General features: G+C 40.2%; 1 protein-coding gene across 1 annotated transcript; it reads right to left on the bottom strand.

The window, feature by feature from the left end:
• Positions 1–709: 709 nt before the first annotated feature.
• On the bottom strand, positions 710–12,127 carry LOC120408238 (granzyme A-like). Its single transcript, XM_039544941.1, has 5 exons — positions 12,043–12,127; positions 11,109–11,247; positions 7,955–8,096; positions 3,816–4,088; positions 710–1,689 (listed from the first exon to the last, which is right to left on the bottom strand). The coding sequence occupies exons 1-5, from the start codon at positions 12,125–12,127 to the stop codon at positions 1,525–1,527; spliced, it is 804 nt and encodes a 267-aa protein (XP_039400875.1). The 3' UTR covers positions 710–1,524.
• Positions 12,128–24,695: the final 12,568 nt, after the last annotated feature.

Here is a 24,695-nt window from a genome sequence, read left to right as displayed (position 1 = left end):
GTACTATCTGACATTGCTTGATTCAAATCTTGCTTAGTCTGTTAGAGTTAGAATTTAGACTAAATTTCTATTTTATTTGTTAGGTAAGCAGATTTGATCTCTTTGCCTGCTACGTATAATCATTTAAATTCTATCTTTCTATAGTTAATACATTTGTTTATATTTTATCTAAAAATAGATAAAGTGTTTTGGTTGAAGTGCTTGGGGGAATCTAAGCTCAGGTTAACAAAGGTGATGCATGTCCACTTTCCTATGAAGAAATGGCGAACTCAGTAATGAACTTACACCGGTCAGGCTTCTGACCAGTGCAAGATGGTACAGTTCTGGAGTGCAAGACTGGGGAGCTGAGGGGCATTGGTTGAAGCCTCCCTATTGATGGTTCATGAGTGGCTGGGAGACCATTAATGTAACTCATTTGGATGTGTCCCTGCCTCTGGATGTCTGTGTAAGTGCAGAGCCTGTCAGAGGCTTGTAACTTGATATCAGCATCACATGTGAGAGGCAGCCCAGGTTAGTGGGTTTGGAGGGCTCAGCAGTCCCACAGTCTAGGTTGCACCCTGCAAACCCCATCACAATAGAGTTTTCAGCTGAATGTTTAACATAATGTATGTTATAAACAAGTATATACCCTGATTTGGTTTGCAAATAGTTTACATGTTCAAAACTGCACATAGTATTTTTACTGCAAGAGACAGGATGTTCCAGATAATTGCATATTTCAAGCCACAAACTTTGCCTTTTCTTTATTAAATGCAAAATATTATAATGGAATGAAATGGTTGAAGTTTTGAGATACATAGACGTTAGGAAATCCAAAATCATTAGATTTCACAGTCAAATAAACTTCCCTATGAAGTATTCAGTCTTTGAAACGCCATGTCCTCAGGCTGCCAGACCTCATAGCCCCCTTCAGAGGGCCTTCAGAAGGTGGGGGGCAAACATAAATCATGGGATCATCAGAGGAAGGAGAGGCATCAACAGTATCTCCAGGATTCTGGGATTATTCCTAGACTCTCAGTGACTCTCTAGGATTTTTACGGAAATCCAGATCTAGATATGTGTAGTTATTCTCAATATGCAATTAGGGCCAAATTCTACTCAGTTCAGTGGGAGTCGGATTGGACCTTGAGCTGACATGCTCATTATCTATGCAGAGATCTAGTAAATGTACTTGTAAGGGTGAAGTAATACTTCTTTCCTTAGCCATGAAGCACCTGTTTAGCCCCTCTATGGCTGAGACTACAGGGCATATACTGTTATAGGTGAATGCTATGTTCATGTTGTCCTGGGGTTAAGGTCATTTCTTTGCTGGAATCACATAGATGAAATTTGTGCCCCAAAGTGAATTCTGATGGGAAAGTTACAAGCCATTGAAAGGGCTTATAGTGAAATTACTACTTCAACCATGGTATGTACATGAAGCTACTGAATAATACTCTGGTCACACTGACTGAGTCATTCAAAAATAAATTTTGGTACAAGTAAATGTATATCAGAGCAATAGAAAATCAGTCAGTGACTGACTTAATCTATGTCACCCCCTATGGTTTGCTTTATCCAGAGAAGATGTTTCTTCGTAAGACGAGCGTAGACACCAGGGTATTGAGGAGTACCACACTTCTTTGCCTTGCCAAAGGAGGTGATGCCTTTCAATTCACCATTACATATCAAAGGACCACCAGAATCCCCCTAAAGAAGAGGAAGACAAACTTTACATCAGAATTTACAAAGATTTGAAAACACACTGCTAATTAAACTGGGGTGTGTGGGTGGGTGGGTGGACAAGGTCTGCGGAAAGTTTTTAGAAATTAATTCTTACTTCTATTGATCTTTCCTAAGAATCTGTGTTCTGTTTTTTTTTTAAAAAAAGAAAAGGTTTGAATCTGATCCATTCATTTGTGAATGAAATAGAGAATAAATCTAATTTAGTAATAATGAACATGTACTTTTTTAATAATCTGAAACAAACTGGAAACTTTGTCCTTTGAATGCAGAAAGGTTCTGGAAATAATTAGTAAATCTAATCAAAAAGTAAAACTTCTAATTTGGTTGGAAAATTAATTATCTAGTAATGTACTTGTCGGGATGTGTATAAAACAGGTAGTACAGTGTGTTAACCATTTTATTGCTGGATAGAAAGGCTTCTATGACAATGGAGAATTGGACAAAACCTTTGAAATCATCAATAAACCAAGCCATAACATACTAGACAAATTTGCCAAGAGGTGTGATTTCCCCTCATGCCCCCAGTGTATATAAATGGATGGAATATTCTGCAGCAGACAGAATATTCTTTGTCTTTTTCTACTCTTTCTCCTGATTTAGATTATAAGTAAAGTGGATTTGAAAATCTATGTTAGGAATTTTGATAATGCCCATCAAAGTAGTATCTCCTCTCTTGATCCTTCAAGCCCTCATTGGCACTACTCATGTGATTAACGTTATAAATTTCTAAAGTATATTCAGGATCAGAGACTAAGTGGTCATAAACTAAATCAGACTTTGTTAAATCCTGAAAATGCATTACCTAAACCAGGATCAATTTAGTGTTTAAATATGATGTAGAATAAATTTTTTAGACTTTCTCAGATATTTTTAGAATAACAGGCTTGGATCATTCCTGATGACGGACTGTATGAGAGAAAGATGCAGGACATGAAACGAAGGAATGTGTGTTATTTGTTAATGCATTGTAAGGTATAAGCCATTACTTCTGGATAGGCTGGACAACCTCCTTTTTGAACCCACCAAATGAACATGGGTGTTCCTTTACTGTATCAGAAATGAAATGATTCAAGGCCCTGAAATGACTCATGAGAAATATAAGCAGGACTTGGGTCTTAACTCTGCTTCCATTGAAGTCAGTGAGAATTATACAAATGACTTTAATAATAGCAGAATCAGACAATTGGGGCCACATCTTGTAAGGTCTTGAGCAACTTTTGTAGACTGTTTTTTGAGTGCCCTCAACTCTTCAGAGGAGGGTACTGACTGCTCCACAGGACTGGCCTAGGGACCTCAATGCAAACTTGTACTTATTTTCTTTTGGAGTGCAAGCATATTAAGTTCTTAATTATTAAATGAGTGTCTCTGCATTAAATTTTATGGTAACCCATTGCTTTTACTATTAGAAGTTATAAGGCTAGTCGTGAGCTACTGGGGTGGGATCTGCAGTGGGTACTCATTTATTACCTGCCAGAGAATGTGAGTACTAATGTTTTTGTAAAAATCAACTCTTTGATGGATTATTCCACTTATAGCAAAAAAAAAAAAAGATATAATATTTATCCTGACCAATTACATATTTAAACATTTAAAAAATATGGCTGTTTATGTATAGCTATCACCACTTGATATGGCTGAAATTTGTTTTATCACTTAACTTATGTACATATGAAATGTATTAGATCATGTAAAGCCTGTTCCAAAGCTCAGTGGAGTCAATGGGAGTCTTTCCATTGATTTCAGTGGCTTTTAGAATAGACCCATGTAGGTTAATCTGAATTACCCTTGTAAAGACTGGTCATTTCCACTGTTCTTTTTCCACTAAGATATAAATATAAAATATTTTCCTCTTTTACCTTTTCCGAAAAGCATAAAAGTCCAGTGGCCCTCAAGATAGTTTACAAATCAGAAGCTTTGATTTTAAGTCTTGGGAAATCAGATCAGCATAGTCCTTTATAACTCTCAGACATACTTAGTTTGATTTGCAGCTGAACTAAAGACCTGAGCACTCTGATGGGCCCATCATACCTATTTTTCTACATTTGATTTCTAAGGACCTCTAGATGGGTACAACCAGTATATCTACTTACATCACATGAGTCTTTTCCTCCTTTCTCATCGCCAGCACACACCATGTTCATTGTTATCATGGGGTTATAATTATAGTGATTCTGATCATTGCAGATTCTTCTGTCGATGATGGTGATGTTGACTTCCCTCAGGATATCAGAAGGTTTACGCTCTCGATTCTTAATTATTCCCCATCCTGCTACTTGGCACTTTGTTCCTGGTTTGGGATCAGTGTCTGTGTTAGGTAGCTTAATGATTTTCACAGCTTTATTAATTTTTGCTCTCTGTTGAAGCTATTGGATAATAAGAAGACATGGTTATTGCAGGTGTAGCTGGTAGTAACCCCTATCTTTAAGTTGCTCAATACTCTCCATTATGATTATGAAGTATTTTTGTGACCTTTTCTTTGAGAAGCTCTCAGACCTTTGGTAATCAGCAGCAGAATACTTTTGAGCTAGGGAAGTGCCTTTCATTTGCCCCATGAGATTTCATTCAGCTTTCCAAAAGATACTATGGAAAATCATAATTTCTCTTCTCCAGCTTATGGTCGTCAGAAAATTTTGGGCAACTTGCCAAAACAGCTGAACACAGGAACATTCCAAAGTGCTGGAGTTATGCCTCTGCCAAAGCAGCAACAACCACTGTATTGGGAACATCTGGGAGTAGGAATGGTCAAAAATTTCCATTGAAACTGTTTTTTGACAGAAAATTGGGTTTTCATTTAAAAAATTTTGTGTGAATGTGTCTGCTTTCTGCAGAAATTTCTGTTTAATTGAAAAACTAAAAAACGAAATATTGTGGCTAAACCCAGGTATATTTCTATTTAGAATGACTTTGCGGTGCCTCATGGGAACTATGGGTTGGGAGCTTTATGCTCCAAATCTCTTCTATGGGATGGGCTTTCTGGCTGGCCTACATTTCACATGATGCATCATGGCCAAGGACTCCTATGATTCACCTTCTTCTGATACCAAAATGGGAGAAAGTGATACATTATGGCAGATGGAAGTAGAAATGACCACATCTGAGGTGGAAGTCAAACTCAAACAGCTAAATGGGACCAAACTGAGGTCCCTGGATAATCTCCATCCAAGAATATTAAAGGAACTGGCACATGAAATTGAAAGCCCAACAGCAAGGATTTTTAATGAATCTGTAAACGTGGGAGTTGTACCCTATGACTGGAGAATTACTAATATAGTACCTATTTTTAAGAAAGAGAAAAAAAAAGTGATCTGGGAAACTACAGGCCTTGTTAGTTTGACCTCAACTGCATGCAAGGTCTTGGAACAAATTTTGAAAGAGAAAGTCATTAAGGACATAGAGGTAAATGGTAATTGGGATAAAATACAGCATGGTTTTACAAAAGGTAGATCTTGCCAGACCAACCTGATCTCCTTCTTTGAGAAGATAACTGAAATTTTAGACAAAGGAAATGCAGTAGATCTAATCTACCTGAATTTCAGTAAGACATTTGATACAGTTCTACATGGGAAAGTATTAGTTAAATTGGAGACTATGGGGTGTAATATGAAAATTGAAAGATGAATAAGGAACTGGTTAAAGAGGAGACTACAACGGGTCATACTGAAAGGTGGACCGTCAGGCTGGAGGGAGATTACTAGTGGAGTTCCTTATTTTACATTTTTATTAATGACTTTGGCACAAAAAGTGGGAGTATGTTAATAAAATTTACAGATGACAGAAAGCTGGGAGGTATTGCCAATATGGAAGAGTACAGAATATCATACAAGAAGATCTGGATGACCTTGAAAACTGGAGTAATAGAAATAGGATGAAATTTCAATAGTGCAAAGTGCAAGGCCATGCATTTAGGGACTAACAACAAGAATTTTTGCTATGAAAAAGGCTAATACAGTCTTAGGATGCATCAGGTGAGATATTTCCAGCAGAGACAGGGAGTGTTCATACCATTATACAAGGCACTGGTGAGATCTCATCTGGAATACTGCGTGCAATTTTGGTCACCCATGTTTAAGAGAGATTAATTCATACTGGAACAGGCACAGAGAAGAGCTACTATGGATAATCAGAGGAATGGAAAACCTGTCATATGAGAGGAGACTCAAAGAATTGGCTTGTTTAGCCTAACCAAAAGAAGGCTGAGGGGAGATACGATTGCTCTCTATAAATATATCAGAGATAAATATATCAGAGAGATAAATACCTGGGGGGAGGGAAAGTTATTTAAGTGACATGCTAATGTTGACACAAGAACAAATGGATATAAACTGGCCATCGACAAGTTTGGACTTTAAATTCGATGAAGGTTGGTTTCTAACCATCCGAGGAGTGATGTTCTGGAACAACCTTCCAAGGGGAGTACTGGGGGCAAAAAAACTAACAGGCATCAAGACTGAGCTTGATAAGCTTATGGAGGGGATGATATGATGAGACTGCCTACAGTGGCATGTAGCCAATCTGTGACTGCTAGTAGCTAATATTTCCAATGGCTGGACGCTAGATGGGGAGGGAGCTGAGTTACTACAGAAATTTTTTTTCCAGGTATCTGGCTGGTGGGTCTTGCCCACATACTCAGGGGCTCATTGATCACCATATTTGGACTTGGGAAGGAATTTTCCCCGGGAGAGATTGGCAGTTTTTTGCCTTCCTCTGCAGCATGGGGTATGGCTCACTTGTGGGTTTAAACTGGTGTAAATGGTGGATTCTCTGAAACTTGAAGTCTTTGAATCATGACTTGAGACTTCAGTAACTCAGCCAGAGGTTAGGAGTCTACTACTGGAGTGGGTGGGCAAGGTTCTGTGGCCTGCAATGTGGCAAGACTAGATGATCATGAAGGTTCCTTCTGGTCTTAAAGTCTAGGAGTATATCAGAGAGCTATTGGAGAGCTAGTCCTATAGAGGAGAATGGGAGCATAAAGCCCCTGAACTAGAACTCCCATGAGGGACCACAATGCCATTTTGAATAGCAATATTTTGGTTTTTGGCTGAAAAATTTTGCCAAAAAATTGAAAATTTTAATAGAAAATTCAGAGTAAAACAAGCAGACGAAAAAAGGTTTTGTTGAAATTTTCTATGGAACCACCCGCCCACTCTATTTTCCAACCAGCTCTACCTAGGTGATGTCAGAGCAGCTGACAGGGGGAGGGGGGAGAAAACTGGACTGGGCTCAGTTCCCATTCCATGGCCCTGGCCCTAGCACATGGCCCCAGTGGCTCATTCCCCCACCCAGAGGGGTACATGGAGCTGGGGCTCCCCTATCTCCCAAGAGTGGGACAGAAGAGAGAGAATTAGGCCAGTCCTGGTGACTGCTCCATAGACTCAGCACATGTCCTCAGTTGCCCGCTGCCCCCTTCTGCCTTTCCTTTAGCCAGCTACGGTTGTTAGTCCTGTAGCTCATGTGGTAGCAATCTATACTACAGAGCTCAAGATTCAGGGGTTTAGCCCTACTGTTGCATGATAGAGGGTCTTTCGTAGCTGAATAGAACACTACATACTTTTGTTTTTTTCCTTTAAAAAAACCTAGGAAACTATAGATACCCCCCTTCCATCCCCCCCAAAAAAAAACTACATTAAAAGAATGTTATTTAGATTGCAAAGTCAAGTGCTTGAAATTTAGGAAATGGCAGATTTACAGTTGCTCATGAATTTTATTATCACATAGTCTTTAATTATATGATGATACAGTATTTTTTTTCCACTGGACCGCTGCCTCATTCATGGGAATGGTGCACTATCGGGCAACTGTAAGTTGAGCTTTTCCTAATTTCCTAAATAACAATCTTTTAATGGATTTCTAAAAAATCTAATGTATAGCTTAAGAGAAGTCAAAATATTAAATGGAGTCAGATATTTGACTAACAACACTCCCTATAACATTAGATTATGTAAGACTTTGCACAATATCTATTTAACATATTCAGATGTCATGTATAGGATATTATGTGCACAAAGATATTTTCTACAGGCAGTGCTCCTTATAAGAAGTCAGAAGTCTGTACAGGAAGTTTGGGAAAGTATAAAAGGACAAATGAGTGTATGAATAACAAAGTCAGAAATATTATATAACTAAAGATTTTTGTCTGGAGTCTTTCTAAGGCAGGGGGCATGGCATCAAATATCCATACAGGATAGAAAGTTTCATATTCTTATAATTATGTTTAATAAAAATTCCATACCTGGAGAAGCATAATGTCATTTTCTTTTGTCTGATTATTAAAGCATGGGAAGCTAATTGGTCTTGCAATCTTAAACCTCTGTTGTTCTTTCTCTTGCTTTGAAAGTGAATGAGCTCCAAGAACAACTGTGCTTCTTCTATCACTGAAAAGAACAACATAGTTAACTATATTAATCATACAAAACTATACATGTGTTCAGTAGTGTTCATTTCTAGTAGGTACTATACTCTCTTGCTGATAAATACACTACTGTAAGTTAAATAATAAGAAACAGCACATTGTTATAATTCATAATTATAAATAATTAAATGAGCTAAAATCATACAGCCATATCTGTACCTATATGAATTTCACAGGATCTTGGAGAGGTTTCAGATACAAACCTGTCCCTACAGTTTTGGTTCTGGGATTGATACAAAGGTGGAAGAGATCTATTTTCTGGGTTCAGTTTGGATGCATCAGAAATGTGATGAGGACTGCTATTCTGGGAACAGAAATCTTATAAAAACTGACCTTTATGTGATTTATGCCATTTTGGGTTGAAATCTCATGAGAAGAACTAATGAAATCTGGAAAAAGCAACAAAGAGTCCTGCTGTGGCACCTTATAGACTAACAGATGTATTGGAGCATGAGCTTTCATGGGTGGATACCCACTTCATTGGATGCATGTGATGAAATCTGGATGCTGTTTGAGCTGAAATCAAATCTGAATGGTATCATTGCTTTGACCTTGAACCTGAATCCCAAACCTTTGAAATATTTCCGATCAGGAGCTCAACACTGTCTCCTCAGCCCACATCTAATTCAGCTCAATTGCCTCCCCTTAAGTGTCCTGCCTCCTCACAGACTCACCAGTCAATGGAAGTGTTGCTTACTGATCTGTGCTTGCTCGGGGTTCCTTGAATGGATGCCTAGGATTCTATGCTCTTCTTGGCCAATCAAGGACCAGTTTTATATCAGACCACGCCACTAATTGCTCCAGTGACTCTAAAGTACACTGTGATTGCATGAGAGGAAATTGCACGTGCATTTAAGTTTAGCTGGGATATAGGACTGGAGGACATTCAACCTCTCTTCCAATCTCAGCAAGATTTGCCCTTCCACTCATTCATGCACTGGGGGCAAGGCTATGGGGAAATGGTCCTTTTTTCTTAGGAGGGTATATTGGTGTTTAATTGCTGACTGAACTTTATGCTGGCTAGCTATTGCATTTTCTCTGTGTTCAGGTCAAGTCAGAATTGCTTTCTGTTTTCTGTATGTTCTTGTAGACTAACATTTTGTAACTGTGGGGCCCGATGTACTCTTTATAAGGAGCTAAATATGTTCACCTGTTTGGGCTGTGACAGTAGGAATTAATCTCTCTTTCTGTCTCTGAATTGTGGGATCCAAGTTTCATTGGGACTGAAAGACTTACCAGGAGAGACTGTGTGGGGTCTGGCTAAGTGGGAGCTCTAACCCTCTTGATGGGGGTAAAAGGTTGGACTTGTGTTTTAAATCTCATATTCATGCCTGGGTTGGCCAGATAGATTATTTGGCTAGGTAGCCTGTCACTCAGGAGAGAGGTTGACTCACAAGCTAAATTATTAAGGCCACCCAGAGGCAACAGGTTTGTATAATTTTTGATGATGCCCAGAATGGGTCCAAGTCCCACCCACCCCCGCACCTGCCTAAGGTTCTGGGAGGGAGTTTGGGTGCAGGAGGGGTGCAGGCTCTGGGAGGGAGTTTGGGTGCAGGAGTGGTGTGGACTCTGGGAGGGAGTTTGGATGCTGGCTCTGGGCTGGGACAGGGGGTTGGAGTGCAGGCGGCGGAGAGGGGTGTGGGCTCTGGGAGGGAGTTTGGGTGCGGGATCTGGACTGGGACAGGGGGTTGGAGCGTGGGAGAGGGTGAAGGGTGTGGCGCTTAGCTCGGGCAGCTCTGGAAAGTTACCCGCACACCCCTCTGGCAGTGGCTCCTAGGCTGGGGGGGCGGGGGAGTCTCCGCGCACCGCTGCCCTCAGGCACTTTCCCAGTAGTTCCCATTGGCTGCAGTTTCCAGCCAATGGGAGCTGCGGAGTCGGCGCTTGGGGCAGGGGCAGTGCACGGAGACCACCTTCCCACCCCTGGGGCCGTAGGACCATTCTGGCCACTTCTGGGAGTGGTGCAGAGCGAGGCCAAGCAGGAAGCCACCTTAGCCCTGCTGTGCTGCTGCTTGTGGCAGCGGTGGCTGGAGGCACCCAGGCCTTTTTAAATCCCCCAGGGGTGGAAGGCGGGGTTGAGAGACACTCTGGGGGAGGCACGTGGTGGTGGCAAGTGGGGCCAGGGGAGAGACCTGGCCCCAAACATTGGTGAAGCCGGGCCCCCAGGCCCTGAATAATCCTGGAGCATGGGCACCATGGGCCCATATAACTCGCCACCCTGACCCTAGCTGCAAAGAGTTTGTTCATCCTCACCTTCATTTGTTTATGTTGCTATTTCACAATGTTAATTCATAAAGAAAATAATGTTATTAATAAATATATAAATTAATACATAAATTAAAGAGCTATTTTAGCATACCCTCAGGTAGTGAACTGACTTCATCTTATTCAATGAAATGACACAAATTTCATTTCACTTTTGTGGGCAGCTATTTTGGATTGTTTTGAACTTTGTTCAGCAAAATTGTGATTGACTAAGAAAAGAGTCAATAAGTCTTTCCTTGAGTTAACTGCTGCTATTTTATGCCTGCGTCCAAAGAGTAGTTAACAAAATATCTCTGCATATAGATTGAAGGTTAGCGCACTTTATTATGGCCTTTGTTATTCATGAGAGTGTTGAAATGGAGACCACAATTGCTTGATTGCCAATGTAAATGTTAAAATGTAATAATAAGATTAGAATCCCAATTACACTAGCTATACAAAATATAAGAGAGATAAATTTTCATGCATCAGGAGATAAGCTACTAATTGCCTGGAGTTGGAAGAAACCCTCACCAGCATATTATTGCATAATTATCTATTATGACAGAATACCAGACTAAATGGAACATTAGTTTTATTTGTTACGGCAATTTCTAAAGCATGCTAGATCTACAGTATCAAGCATTAGCTTTGATTCTTACTGGGTGTTATTTACTTTTCTGTTAAACTAGTAAGAACATTCTATGAGAGAGAAATCTTTAGAAGAACTTACATTTTACAATGGGCTGCTGTTAACACCCAGTTCTCTTTGATCAAAGCTCCTCCACAATATTCTTTCCCTTTGATTAGGGCCATATATGGTCTTGAATGTGGAGCCACTGCATACCCTCCAATGATGTCCACACATGAATCTAAAAATAAAAATAAACCAGGCTGCACACAGTTGGGATAATATATAATGTAAAATAATTCCATTCATAGAGAAAGGGTTAGAGTAATTATACAGTATAAATATATGCACAGACTTACAGTGCTGGATGTAGCTGTATTGGGATGGGATTTTTAAAATGGGTCTGTGTTGGTCTAAATCTGCTCCCATTGAGTTCAATGGGAACAGCATTAGGCCAGCCCTGATTTTGAAAATCCCACCCTAAAATACTAATGGTCTTGTGGAGCTTTACTTGCCTGAGCTGCAGTTGTTTCCATTGCTAGGTTCATCAGCTTTCATTATGCCAAAGAACCCTGGATCTGACACTGTCTAAACATTATGCAGTATATTTATAAGTATACTCTGAAAAAGCGGATACACAATTCACTACATATTCAGATAAAGCGTTAAATGAACAATATTTTTTTCAAAAAAGGTTGGAAATGAAGCAATTTATGCCAATTACAGCATCATTTCTGATGGACTTTTCTGACTCCTGGATAGATATACATCTTTTGAGAAGGGGAACCAGGCAAGGTTAATATAACTCTTCTAGACTCCAGTTGCCTCCCCTCTCTGCAGGTTGAGTTAAGATTTTCCCTTCATATGTTATTTTTAGATTTGTCATAGACCTAACTTTTGCAATCAATGGAAAATACATAAAAATGTTTTCTTTCTCTTACTTACTGATAACTTCATTATTTCAATATATCTTATCAATATATTTCATTATTTCAATACATCTTGCTCTACACACATCATGAATTACAGCACTTACCTCCGGGAATTACCAGGAGAATAATGGTAGCAGAAGCAGACAACGTGAAGAGAAGCCCCATTATTGCTGCAGTGTGTTCTTGCATAATAAGTGCCTAATATATATTGAAAATGAAAAGGATGTGGGTTTTTTCTCTTAAGGACATCTGACATTCTGTAACTGTGAAACAAGAAAAAAACCACAATATAACTTCTATGACGTCTTGAGGAAGATGTCATTTCTAGGCACAGCACCTGTATCATGTAATTGATGAGACCTGAAGCTAGGAGTCCCTGAACAGGGCTGGCCAGAAAAAAAGTTTAGAATTCATCAAATTGGCATTTGCTGACAAAAAATGTTTGGTTAAAAATTTCCTCCACCTCTGCCTCTGAGGTCAAATTCCACGTCCAATATTAGCTTACTGTGTGTCCTTGGGTGAGTCACTTAACCTTGCAAGCCACTGAATATCAGTTTTCTCATGTTTAAAATACCTCACTAAAGTGCAATGTGCTAGTGGGCTTAGACTTGCGCATTTCTGGAAAATGTAACGTGCTAACTACTATTATTCTGAGACAAGTGTCAGATCTTGTGCAGTATGATCACTCCTGCTAAGGCACAGTACTGCTGGTCTTGAATCAGTGTGGGCAGAAAAAGAGACTAAAATGTGTTAGGAAACTGAAATGATACAAAGATTAAATATCCAAAGAAACTGCTAAAAAAGTATTTTATTTCATCTGTATCTTATTTAAAGAGGAATGTGCTTAACTGAGAACAGAGGATGTTTAAAAAACTATTGAGTAGGGGAGTGACCATTATTCATGTGCTGCATCTTCATACTAACTAGAATGAGTGAGCAAGATTTTCTTATATTGATTTTTCTGAACTATTCTGAATGTACATTGTGCCTAAGATTTTGGGTGATAGGAACAAGAAAAGGACATCCAGCTTTCATTATGCAGCATTTTTTGGTCGATCTTAATCCTACATTTGGGCTTCTCCACACGCTGGCCCTGCCCCTTTACCAGAAGAAATTGAGATGTCTTTTGAACCCTCTTTGTTTCATTTAATTTCTCTGATACCAGTAACTTATTCCATATGTTGCTTATCCTTTCTGCCCAAGTTCTCTATTTGCTCCCCGATTCCTTATTTTTGATGTCTTTTAATTTTTTAAGCTGTTTCCTGTGTGATTTGTTAAGTTTGGTGTGGCTGTTAGGGGAATTGATTCATGTACAAATATGATACATCTAATACAATTAAAAAACCCAAAGATATTGTAATGAATCTGTGGCCACCTGCATTCAGACACCACCTTTGCCAAAGCCACATACATCTGACATAGAGAATAAAATGGTAGACACTGTGTTCTAGAAACGTAGGCCTTGTCTACTTGTGCAGAAAGTGAATTTGCCATTAGTTTTTTCATTAACATTAAGACATATACTATTTGCAGGCCGGCCACTTGACTAGATCCATCAGATCAGAAGCCATGGAACACATGAACAATAGCTGTGTCTTTAGAGTCCTATTTGGCAAAGCACTTATGCACATGTGTAATTTTAAGCAGTCCCATTGAAGAAGATAGTTCTGATGAGGGAAGGATATTTCGGGGGAAATAGTTTGATGTGGTGTCTGCCCTTGCATAGCTGCTGATCGGATGTAACAGAAGTGTGCTTTCGTTTAAAGAGTGCTTTGGGTATTTGCTCTGAAAGTAAAGCTACCCATACAATTTGAAGGTCCATCTAAAGATATAGTGTCAAAGATTTGCTGATATTGAATATACAGATGTGTATATTTTCAAATTGGACCATAGCTAGTAATAAGTCTCTATTCTTGGTGTCATAGAAAAACATTTCAGTACTGAAACCTCATTCAGCAGAGTTGTGGTTCTCTAAGCCATTATTAAAAATAAGAGCTACATGGTGTTAGAGCAGTTATATTTTGGTTTCCTTACACTGGTATTTTAAGATCACTGTAGGTTTTCTACATTCTTCGCAGTAGGGTCAGACCGTTTGTTTGTAGTGGTTTAGCAGATGACGTGCCCAAGATCAGTGGAAACACAGGTGGTCTGAAATACAGATTCATACCTCTAACTGCTGGGCTTGCTTTAACGGTGCAGTGGTTTTAATGGCTACTGACACTGACCTCCGTTAGCTATTTTGTTCGCATATGATGCTTTTATATGTAGGGATCCTGAATGTGAATCTGGATCTTTCCTACACTATCAGACACGTAGGTCATGAATAAGGTTCTGCCATCCCTGTCAATCCTGGGCTGCTCTTTGCACGGCTTCTGTGTTGTTAAGTCCCATATGTTTCCCCTCTCTGACTAGTGTTTGACTGAGGGATTCTTTAGTCACTTTTGTGTGTTCGCCAGCTGCCCAATGCCACACCTGCCATAGAATCATAGAATTGTAGGCTGGAAAGGGACCTCGAGAGATCATCTAGTCCAGTCCTCTGCTCTCATGGCAGGACTAAGTATTATCTAGACCATCCCTGACAAGTGTTTGCCTAACCTGCTCTTAAAAATCTCCAATGATGGAGATTCCAGATACTGCATATGGTGGCAATATCTGTCACATCACCCATAAAGAAGTTGGTGTAACGAGAGCTCTTGACTGGCAGTCTAGGGGGATCCACAGCTTTATTCCCAGTTGGTGTGACAGCCAAAACCTTTTATAATTTCAAATTACAAAAGTTCACATAATAAACATTCTTCCCCATCGCCCAATTCCTTTCTCTACCCCACCTCCTTGGAGGTCAGGGCCATGGGTTCCCTGTGGCATAAACTCAGCTTCTCAAGCGGGGAAGAGGAAAAGTTATTGAAGCCTCCTAACACATACACAAACACACTGGCTTAGCCTTTTGTTCCCTACACACTGAATCAAGGTGAGCAACATTTCCCCTCCCACCCAGTACATTGTCCTTTACATTTTCACAGACCATTGCACCATCAGATTGGAGGGAGACGTTTCCCTGTCTTCCTTGATGTCTAAGGTATCAGTTTCTTTGTGACGTGCAGAGGGATCGAACTCCACTTCTCACTGTCAGCTACTCCATTTGCATTTTGGCTGACACTTCCCTCTGCTTCTCTGGTGTCCACTGAGGGAGTTTGATTCACCTTTTCTGCCTTTCCCAGAGGAAAAGCTGGGTTTGGTTTGAAAGCCCCAGTTTAATTCACAAAGTAACACATCACACAACACAGCTGCCTGTATTCCCACAGTCAGAGTCCCAGAACCTGCTTTGGTGTCAACAGTGACTCAGGCCACAAGCAAAGCACTGGGGTTCAGCACACCCATATCTGTCTGCCTGTCAGCCCCTGAATAGGTACACCCTCAGGTCCTTCCTCCTGGGTCCTAGGGGTATGACTTGACCCTCTTCTTCTGTTGGAGCCAATGGCGTTTGTCCTGGTCAGCAAGCTTCTGTTGCTCCAGCTCTGCCTCCAGCTCCTCTCATCCTTCCTGCATGAGCAGCCTTTTCCACTCCAGTCGCCATGTCTCTGGATCGCTAGCCATCACTGTTACTTCGGCTGGACACTCTGGTATCATCTCCTCAATCTCCTCAAGAGGTGAAGGGAGCTCTCCTGACCCCTGTACGAAGGAGGTGTGATGCTGTATGGAATATGTGGGACACTTTATGATAAATTGCAAGGAATCTGACCAGATATGCCATGTGAGGTAGTTGCAAAAATGTTATAAATTGCCAAGTATGATAATCTTGTTTATATGTTTGTATCACCGTTGTATTATGGGTTATAGATATGTATAGTATATCTGTATTTCCAAACTTGTGCTGTGTTTCTGGGTATCAGACAGATTGGCATCAGCACTGCCTAGCCTGTTCGATGGCCCATCAGGGGTCATCAGCTGTACAATGAACCCACTGAAAGGCTAGGGACTACACCTTATGAGTCAGCCAGGCATGTAGGGGCAAGCCGGTGGACAGAGAACTCTAAGGCTTTTCCATGCCATGTGCTGTGAAGCTTGTGTTTTGAACACAGGAAGTACAAGCCACATGGCAAAAGGAATACAAGGGGCAGCTGCATCTTCTCCACTTTGTCTTCCGTCCTGCTTCTTATCTCTGCAGTACCTGTTCTGCAAACTGAAGTTCGGACCAAAGGACTGAATGACCCATCCAAGCTGTGGATGTGTTCCAGAGGAACTTTTAAGCCAGCAAACTCACCAATACTGCTGATATATGGACTTCCAAGTCTTTGTATGTATGTGATTGCTTTACCATTTAATGACTTTCTTCTTGTTCTTTCTTTCTTTTATAATAAACCTTTAGTTTAGATGCTAAAGGATTGGCTGGCAGTGTGGTATTTTGGGTAAGATCCAAACTAATATTGACCTGGTAACATGGCTGACCGTTTGGGGTCAGAAGAACATTTTGTATAGTGAGCAGAGATTTTTTAAATAACTTCTCATTGTACAGGACCTATATGGTGATTAGGAGCCGAAGAGCTGGAATGCAATAGAGAGAGGTATATGATTTCTTTATTTAACTTCTTGATAATCAGTGTGGGGAATCAGCAGCACAGTTTGTGACCAGTTGGGGAGTTACTTCAGTGTTACCCACCAGTCTTTGGGAGAATCTGGTCTCTCTTTTGCAGACTGCCCTGATCCTGGCATTTTCAGTGAGGACTGCCCCAGGCACAGCAGGTCAAGGAGGTACCTCATCTTGCCTCAAATCAGCTGAGAGCAGCATGGCTTACCTCCAACCTCTTCAGATCAGCAACAGACAAATCTTCCAGCTCATACCAGGTCAACCACTGCTGTTTCTACAGTGGTTCCTAATTCCTGCTCTTTTCTCTCTTTTTGCTATTCTTTTCCCAAAAAGACTCTGAGAACCCGTTTTCTCTGTGCTTTTTCCTGCTGTAGTGTTTCTTTCACTGCTGTTGGCGCTTGTGGCAAATCACATGGTCACAGATTCCAGCACTGACACCATATTGTAACAGTTTCAGGGTAACTTCACCTGTATCCCGCCCGCAGTGTTTTTAGTTCCTGGAGGAGCTGCAGTAACATAATCATACAGAAACTATCCATAAATGTAATACAATGGCTCCCAAAGATATTGCAATATCTGTCACAGTCCCAAATAGTTTCATCTTCTTTTCTGGATAACTCTGGAGACAAGGTATTATTGAACTCTAGCATTTGTTATAAATTCATTCCGTTGATTACTTAGTGTTTTTCTGACATATTTGCTATTGGAGGTAGTTATATGTCTGTGCCAGTACTTTTGCATGTTCAGGTTTCACATCCATGTGTTAAGCTGGGGAAAACCATTGAGTTAAAGATTCATTATCTGTTCTTTAAGTTGTAAATTTATGATAACCAAATCTTGTTTAAGCTGGGGAATGCAGCTGCCCTCGCCTTGCCATTTGGTGACATTACTTCCTTCTGGACTTCCCCATTTACTTGCATCTTACTGCCAAGGTCTGGGAATTGACTCACCTATAGTATTCCTTTGCCTTGCCAGTGCTTGAACTGGGAGTTGCAGGGGTTCTCATTAGATCAACCTGTGGTCCGTGGACTCCTGGGAACTTCAGACTATGTCTTAAGGGGTCTGCAAAAGGTTGTCATTACCATAGAACATCAACCTGTGGTCTGCAGAGCCTTGAGGGGTCTGCCAACTATGTCTAAGATTTCCAAAGGGGTCCGCAAATGAAAAAAGATTGAAAACCATTGCATTAGATTAAACTACTAAATTCCTTAAAAGATGCAGGGGGGATTCATGAAGTGGGCTGATTTTAAATAACATAATAGAACAGCTGTAAGAGTAATGCAGTATCACTGGCCCCATCTTTGACCACTCTAAATGAGAAACTACTAGGGTGAGTGGTGCTCGGAAACACCCAGTTTCTTAAAGTAATGCAGCCAAACCACATCTTCCTACAATAGATATTTAAATATCAAAGGTTATGTATCACAATTTACAGCCATTGTTCTCAGGTGGAAATGGTGTCAATCATGGTGAGATGGCTGTCAGTTTTACTGTTCTCTGAAACAGTTGCTAATTTCCTCTGAGGTGTTAGCAGCCTTCTCACGATAAATATGTACCTTCCTTCTTAACATGGATTATGCATATATGACATGGTTGTGCTTTTTCTCTTTTATTTCAGAGGGCTGCATTGAGATCATTGGAGACACACAGGAATTCTACATATGGCTGCTATACAGAAAGGCAACTTAACTATGTGTAGAGGAGCGCTAATTAAAAAACCCTGGGTTTTGACAGTAGCACTCTGCGGAAAGTATAATTTGAGATGCCTTTTATACTGTGGCGATTAAGAATTAATAATACATGATATACCATCATGCTCATAAAGAAGGCTTGAGTGCAGCATTTTTTTTAGTAATAAAAAACCCAGCATTTTTTGTCAATAAGCGGCTGATCTAGGACATTTAAATTCTGCTGTAAAGTATTTTTTTTAATTCCAAGATTTCCTTACATACAATAGTCACTATAGGCTAGATTCTGCCATGCTTACTCATGTTGAGGAGTATCCTTTGCCACAAGTAGATTCTCTAAAAACAAGAGTCTCTGAGGAGTAAGGCAGTCCTTAGTGTGAGTAAGAATGGCAGAATCTACCCCAATGCAAAATTAAAGTCCCTAGGTAGTGCAATGGGTTGGTGGTTACCATACAAGTCTTTCACCTCTGGAAGCTTAGTTTAGGTCCGAAGGGAAAACATTTGTAGTAGCCTCCAGGCAACTTTGTCCACACTGCAGAATAAGAATGGCCCAATCCTGATATCCTCACTTGCTCCTCTGCCAATACCCCCACTGGAGTCAACTGGAGTTTTACCTCAGTAAAGAATATTGATGTCAAGTTCTGGCTTACTGATTATACTTTGCAGTTATTGCACCTTCCATCTGCACATCTTCCACATCTGAAGGTCTGAAAGTGCTTTGTAAATGCCAATGAATTAATCCTCAAAACACCCTGGTGAGATAGGGGAGTTTATTATCCCCATTTTACAGCCAGGGAAACTGAGGTGACATGGAAGTTAAAGAATGAATAGCAGAGCTGGGACTAAGACACAGATCTCTGCACTCTCAGTCCTGTACTTTAGCATCCTTCACCAAGACTGCTTCATAGGTCTGCAGAGTGGGGAATAGAATAGAATAGAAGAGGTGCCTAATTAGTTAGAACAACTCACTCAAAGTAGGGGAGACTATTGTCTGTGGCAGGGATTGAAATTTCCAGCTTTTACTCTTGGTTCAGTTACTGTTTTGGGGTGGGGAGGAAGCTCCTTTATTTATTTTCCCACTTGTATAGTAAATTTAATAATAAAAATAATTTTAAGTAATTTTAGTGTTGATCCTGACAGTCTGACTACCTGTAGGCTGGAGTCCTCCTCAGATAAAGCGTGAGCAGCTGCTATGCAAGCTTCCCCGTGCTGTGCCTTCCCTACTCACTTAAGGAATACATTGAAGGGGAACACAACTCCTTCACTCCTGCTAAAGCAGAAGAAGATCTCTCCATTTTTCTTGCTGAATGCATCTGGCTTGGAGTTTTGTAACTACTGTATGAAATATTCACATACAGCATGTTTATTTTCAGATAGTTTAAAAAAATATGCTGCATAGGGGATTAGATGGTTTAGGGATTTGCTAAAGGATCTGGAGCCTTTCACCTCTAGATTACCGCATCAGATCTGTCCTCAGTTAGTAGTCATTGAAAGCAGTTCAGATATGACAGCTGTCCAATGATCTACGTGAAAAGATGGGTGATGGGGGGATGGTGTGCCTAACCCCACACAAAGCCTGAGTAGAGAGAAAGGACCAATTAACACTGTGACAAGCTGCAACTGGGGTGGAATCAGGCTGATAAACTTCTAGTGGATGATGAAGCACAGCTGGGCAAGAGGCAGGCTAAGCTGCTATAAAACCAGAAATTAGCTAAGGGGCTCTAGCAGAGAAGGTCTGTAGTCATTTTCTGGGCTTAGAGTGGGAAAGAAGGAAGTCAGGGGAAGCCTAGAGGTCCTGTGATCCTGGCTCTGAGGGAAGGGGCTACCCAGAGGAAGACAGAGATGGAGCTTGATAGATGCAAAGTAGGAAGCAGCCCAGGGAAACTGCAGCAAGATTTGGGACAGTGCAAACCTTGGCCACTCATTGTAGGGTCCCTGGGCTGGAGAAACTACAGTAGTAGGGGAACCCAGATCCACCCGTCAGCCAGTGAGGAAGTGGCACAGTATAGGCAGTGGAATGGAAGATTGCCTGAGACAGATCACCTAGTGGGACTTTGATACTCTGAAAGGGGAAGACTATAGTGACCTGGCCAGAGAGCCAAAACATGACAAGGGAGCACCCTGAGTGATGAAGGAGTAACCTGACTCCAGAGAGAAACAACAGGGCAAGTGACTGAAGGAGGGGACAGTGGATCGGTGGCAAGCTAATCATTAGATGAGCCACAAAGAAGGGCGCCAGTGTTGATGTGATGGAGTCAGTCTAATTTTTACTGAAAAGGAAGGGCTTCATGTCACAAAAACCACCAGCACAATTAGCACTAATAGGTATCTTGTAGCAGATAGACTTAAGACTGAATGGACATATAACAATTCTGCAACCCCAGAGGTAGTACTTCCAGATCAAAGTCCAGGTAGTATTTATTATTTTTGGTAAGAGAAGAACAAAGAAGAAAATAAAGACAGCACAGGGATAGGGTAGCAGCAAGAACTGTATGGAATTGTGTGATGAAACTTGCATCACTACCACTAGAGCTGTGACAGTTTCATAGATCAATAGAGAATTCAGGTTCTAGTGCTGTCTAGCTGGCAACTTCCACAAGTGTTAATGAAAATAAAATAATTGTTCCTTAGTGAAGAGCTGATGCTGGAACAAACAGAGTGCCTCTTTTTTTGGCTCTACAGTCTTCACTTTGCTATAAATAAAATATCCTGTGTGTATTGAGGTTGGGGGTCTGGAAGTGAAACACAGGAACCCAACAGAATATTTATTAGCAACTTGTTTTTATAGGGTTGAATTAAGTGTAGAGGGGACAACACACAAAAAGAACATGAATGAATATGTTTCTGGCTATGAATTACTTGCTCAGAACTCTTGGGGAGGTTTTTAAAGGCAGAAAGCTCATCTAGGTGCTCAGGTTCCACTGGTTGTCAATGGGAATTAGGCACATAATTCCCCTTTGTGCTTTTTGCAAATCACTCCCTCTACAATAGTCATATAGACATACATTGAAGCTGGAGCGCTCCTGTCTTTCTTCATTCCCCTCATTAAGGGCCCGATTCTGAACACATTGAAACTAATGGCAAAGACCTATTGACTTCAATAATGCAAGATCAGGTTCCCAGGCCCCAGTTTGGCAAGGTACTTAAGCATCTGCTTAACTTTAAACATGTGTGTAGTCCTAATGATTTCAATGAGGCTACTCAGGTGCTTAAAATTAGGCACATTTAAGAACCTTGCTGAACTGGGGTCTCAGATCTGATCCAAAGTGAAGATAACAGAAAGATTCCCATTGGCTTCAGTGGGCCTTATATCAATTCCTGAAAGACAGATCCAGCAGTCCTTACACAGGCAATCCTTCCAGTGAAAGTCAGTGGAAATTTTGCCTGAGTAAGGACCAGACTCTAAATGTATAGTTACGTGAATGTCAGCTATCAAAGTTTAATTTCACAGAGTTGGACCACAGTAGTGGAAAAATATGGGTGACCCAAAATAGGAAAATAAGTTTTCATGTAAAAATTAATAATACCATTATGCTTATTAAGGATCTTACTCCAAGGGGCAAAGTAGTCCATGCAAACAGGGTGAGCCTCAGATAGCATAGACCTAACAATCTAACCCACTACTTGGAACAAAAATATGTGCAATTTGTAACCCTGTCCTTATATATAAAATTTCCACTACAGTATATGTATATGGAGAGAGTGAGTATTGGAAGGAATATAAGCTCCTATGCTTCAGGGTGCAATCCAAACTGTTACTAATAGGGTCTAGTAGGAAACTTTTCCTATGGGAAGCTTATTCCATTACTGTCTACTGAATATTTCTTTTTGCTGCTGCTTCTTCTGCAGCATTTGGTGCTAGCCACTGTTGGAGACGGTATACTGGATTAAATGGACTACTAGTCTGATCCAGTATGGCAATTCCTATGTTCCTATATATTTACTAATATATGAATGAATATGGAAATAGCCCTTTTCTCATGTTGCTGTCCAACACACACCTAATATATATAAAAATGATATCATATTCAAGTTTGTCATATTTTCATATAAAGGACTATTTATATATGTCCATTTCACATGGAAAAGTAGATAAGAATCTACTCAATAAACTTCCAGTATATCTAAGTATCAATCATTTTGCATAAAATAGATGTATTTCTTTATTATATGAGGGATACATTTAAAGGTACATTAACTTTTAAAATCCTGCTTTCTAAAAAGGAGATTATGATGAAAATGTGACACGGGTCTCCATTTCCTGAGGGTTGTTAGTCAGTTCTAGTAGTGACTTTCTCTTACTGGATTTTGTTTGAGATACAGATTAAGAAAGTCAGAAGTTAAAATTGTTCTTGGAGCCCATCAAGCATCCACAGCTGAAAAAGAACAGCAGCTATTTAAGGTAATGTGCTATTTTTCCAATCTCCAATTTAAGTGTTCTTCCAAGGAAAATGACATAATGCTCCTCAAGGTATTCTGCTAATTACTGGTATACTGTTACAATGAGAATTTTGCAGATGATCATTTTGGCGATCCACCTGAATGAAAGAAAACATTCTGAAAGCTTAGCAATGTCACGGAACATCTCTGGTTCTATTCATGACAGGAACACGGCACCATCAACAGTGATGGGATCTGATGCCCGTTCTCTGCTCTATAGCTCCATTTAGTTTACTCAACTCAGCAACCTTTCAAAACCCCTGCTATTGCTTAGTCATTTTATAGTATGCCTGAAAGGAAATGCTGAGGCATTGTGTGCAGATGAATCTGGCTGTATTTGAGACATCCGTCACAGAGGACTGAGCAAAAATAAAGATGAGAGAAGAATCTGTAGGCAGGAACTCTGTAGATGGCAAAGTTGTTCAGAGCTGGACTGGTGGTTCCCCAGCGTCCCTGGGAAAGATGGCCTCCTAATTAGACTAAGCCTAATATCTCCCTTGTGTTCACCAGGAAGTATTTTTTGTAAACGACTAAAAAGCGTGTTTAAAATAAATGAGAGCCCATGAAGGAAATTCTAGGCCTCTGAAATAATTGTGTAGAGTTATAGGAAAAAAATAGCCGGATAGCATTTGACCCTCAAATGTTATGAACACAGTAATATGGCAGTGACCCTCTGAGGGGATTCAAAGTAAATTACTGACCAGAACCAGTCATCAACTCAAAAGGAAAACAATTGTGCAATGATTTCAGAGACTGGTTGGTTGATGGCAACACATGAAAGTTAGAAGCCATGAAAAGAAAGCCACAGATCAGGTGCTTGCTGCTGGAAAAGTACTGTTCCCAGCTTGTGACCTGGAGCTGTCAGCTGCCAAACTCAACTGGTGATAGACTATGCTCTAAACAAGCCTGAGGTTTTTTTGTTTGTTTTTTTTGAAGGGAGGCATTTTAACTGTCTTTGAGAGTGACCATCATCAGCTTGAGGAGGAATGAACTAAAGTTATTTGTACAGCTGGAGTAGTATTACAAAATGGATCAAAATAAAAGAATTCTTGGGTGGGATGTTATTGACAAAACTCTGTGTTCTGCAGTTAGTGGGACACGATTAGCATCCTGCCTCTTTATTTTATATAGCAGCAAGGATACCACTATAACTGAAGCCTCCTTAAAACGCTCACATCTATTGTTCTCACTGTAAAGGCATATTATGATTAAGTTGGGGTATTTCCAACACACAAATATTGTGGGGTTGGAAATTTCCACATGAAGCAGCTACACTTTATGGCATATATATTTGGTTTATTGGACTGTCCATTTGAAGCTACCAACCTGGCCAGAGCAGTTTAACTGAGAGTTCATTCCTTCAACCCACCACAAAATACATAAATCCTTGTTCAAATGAGATCATGGGATGGTAATTGTGTTTGGAACACTGAATTTCCTTTTGGCAGCATCATCAAATCCTCCAGTTTTCACTACCAACAGTCTTAGTGGGGTTATGTCAGTGTTTTCATTACTTTTCCATTTGAAAGTCTGATAGGCTCAGGCAGGCATGTGATGAAGAGTGAGACTGTCAGATCACAACAGAAAACTTGTGAAATTTGAATATTCAAATCCTTTTGAATTTTCCCGATTTCAGAACCCTGATCAGCAGTCCACTACTGCCTTAGGAAATATTTTGTCATTATGGAGAGTCTAGGAACTGATTTTTCCCTATATACATCTCTTTTGTAGCATCTGATCATTCTGGGTTCTTTCTTTTCACAAGTGTTTACTAGGCACATTGCATTGTCATTATGAGTTTCTAAATTTATTTATTCCTAGACCAAAGACCAGATTCTGAATTCATTTTGTAGAGCTGAAGTGACTATGTTGACTGTAGTGGAATTCCTCTGGATTTTTGCTGGTGAAATTAAGGTCAGAATATGTCCTTAAGAAATTTGAAAAGTATTAATTATTGGAAGGGAAAACATTTTTAAAGAGTCTAAATGGCAGTTAAAAATGAGTGACTGTTTTCCTTCCTCTCTGTATCACTGTGCATTTTTTC

Source organism: Mauremys reevesii, linkage group 6 (assembly GCF_016161935.1).
Source record: "Mauremys reevesii isolate NIE-2019 linkage group 6, ASM1616193v1, whole genome shotgun sequence".
In the NCBI taxonomy this organism is placed as follows: Eukaryota; Metazoa; Chordata; order Testudines; family Geoemydidae; genus Mauremys; species Mauremys reevesii.
The sequence above is the reverse complement of the archived record's forward strand: the minus strand, read 5'-3'. Positions and strand labels throughout refer to the sequence as shown.

Bases quoted from the DNA above. Each gene is read 5' to 3' on its own strand.
- LOC120408238 (XM_039544941.1), bottom strand. From the start codon at position 12,127: ATGCAAGAACACACTGCAGCAATAATGGGGCTTCTCTTCACGTTGTCT. The intron at 11,248-12,042 runs GTAAGTGCTGTA...TTTTATTTTTAG, and splicing joins TCTCCTGGTAATTCCCGGAG to ATTCATGTGTGGACATCATT. The intron at 1,690-3,815 runs GTAAGTAGATAT...CCTCTTCTTTAG, and splicing joins GAGGAAAAGACTCATGTGAT to GGGGATTCTGGTGGTCCTTT.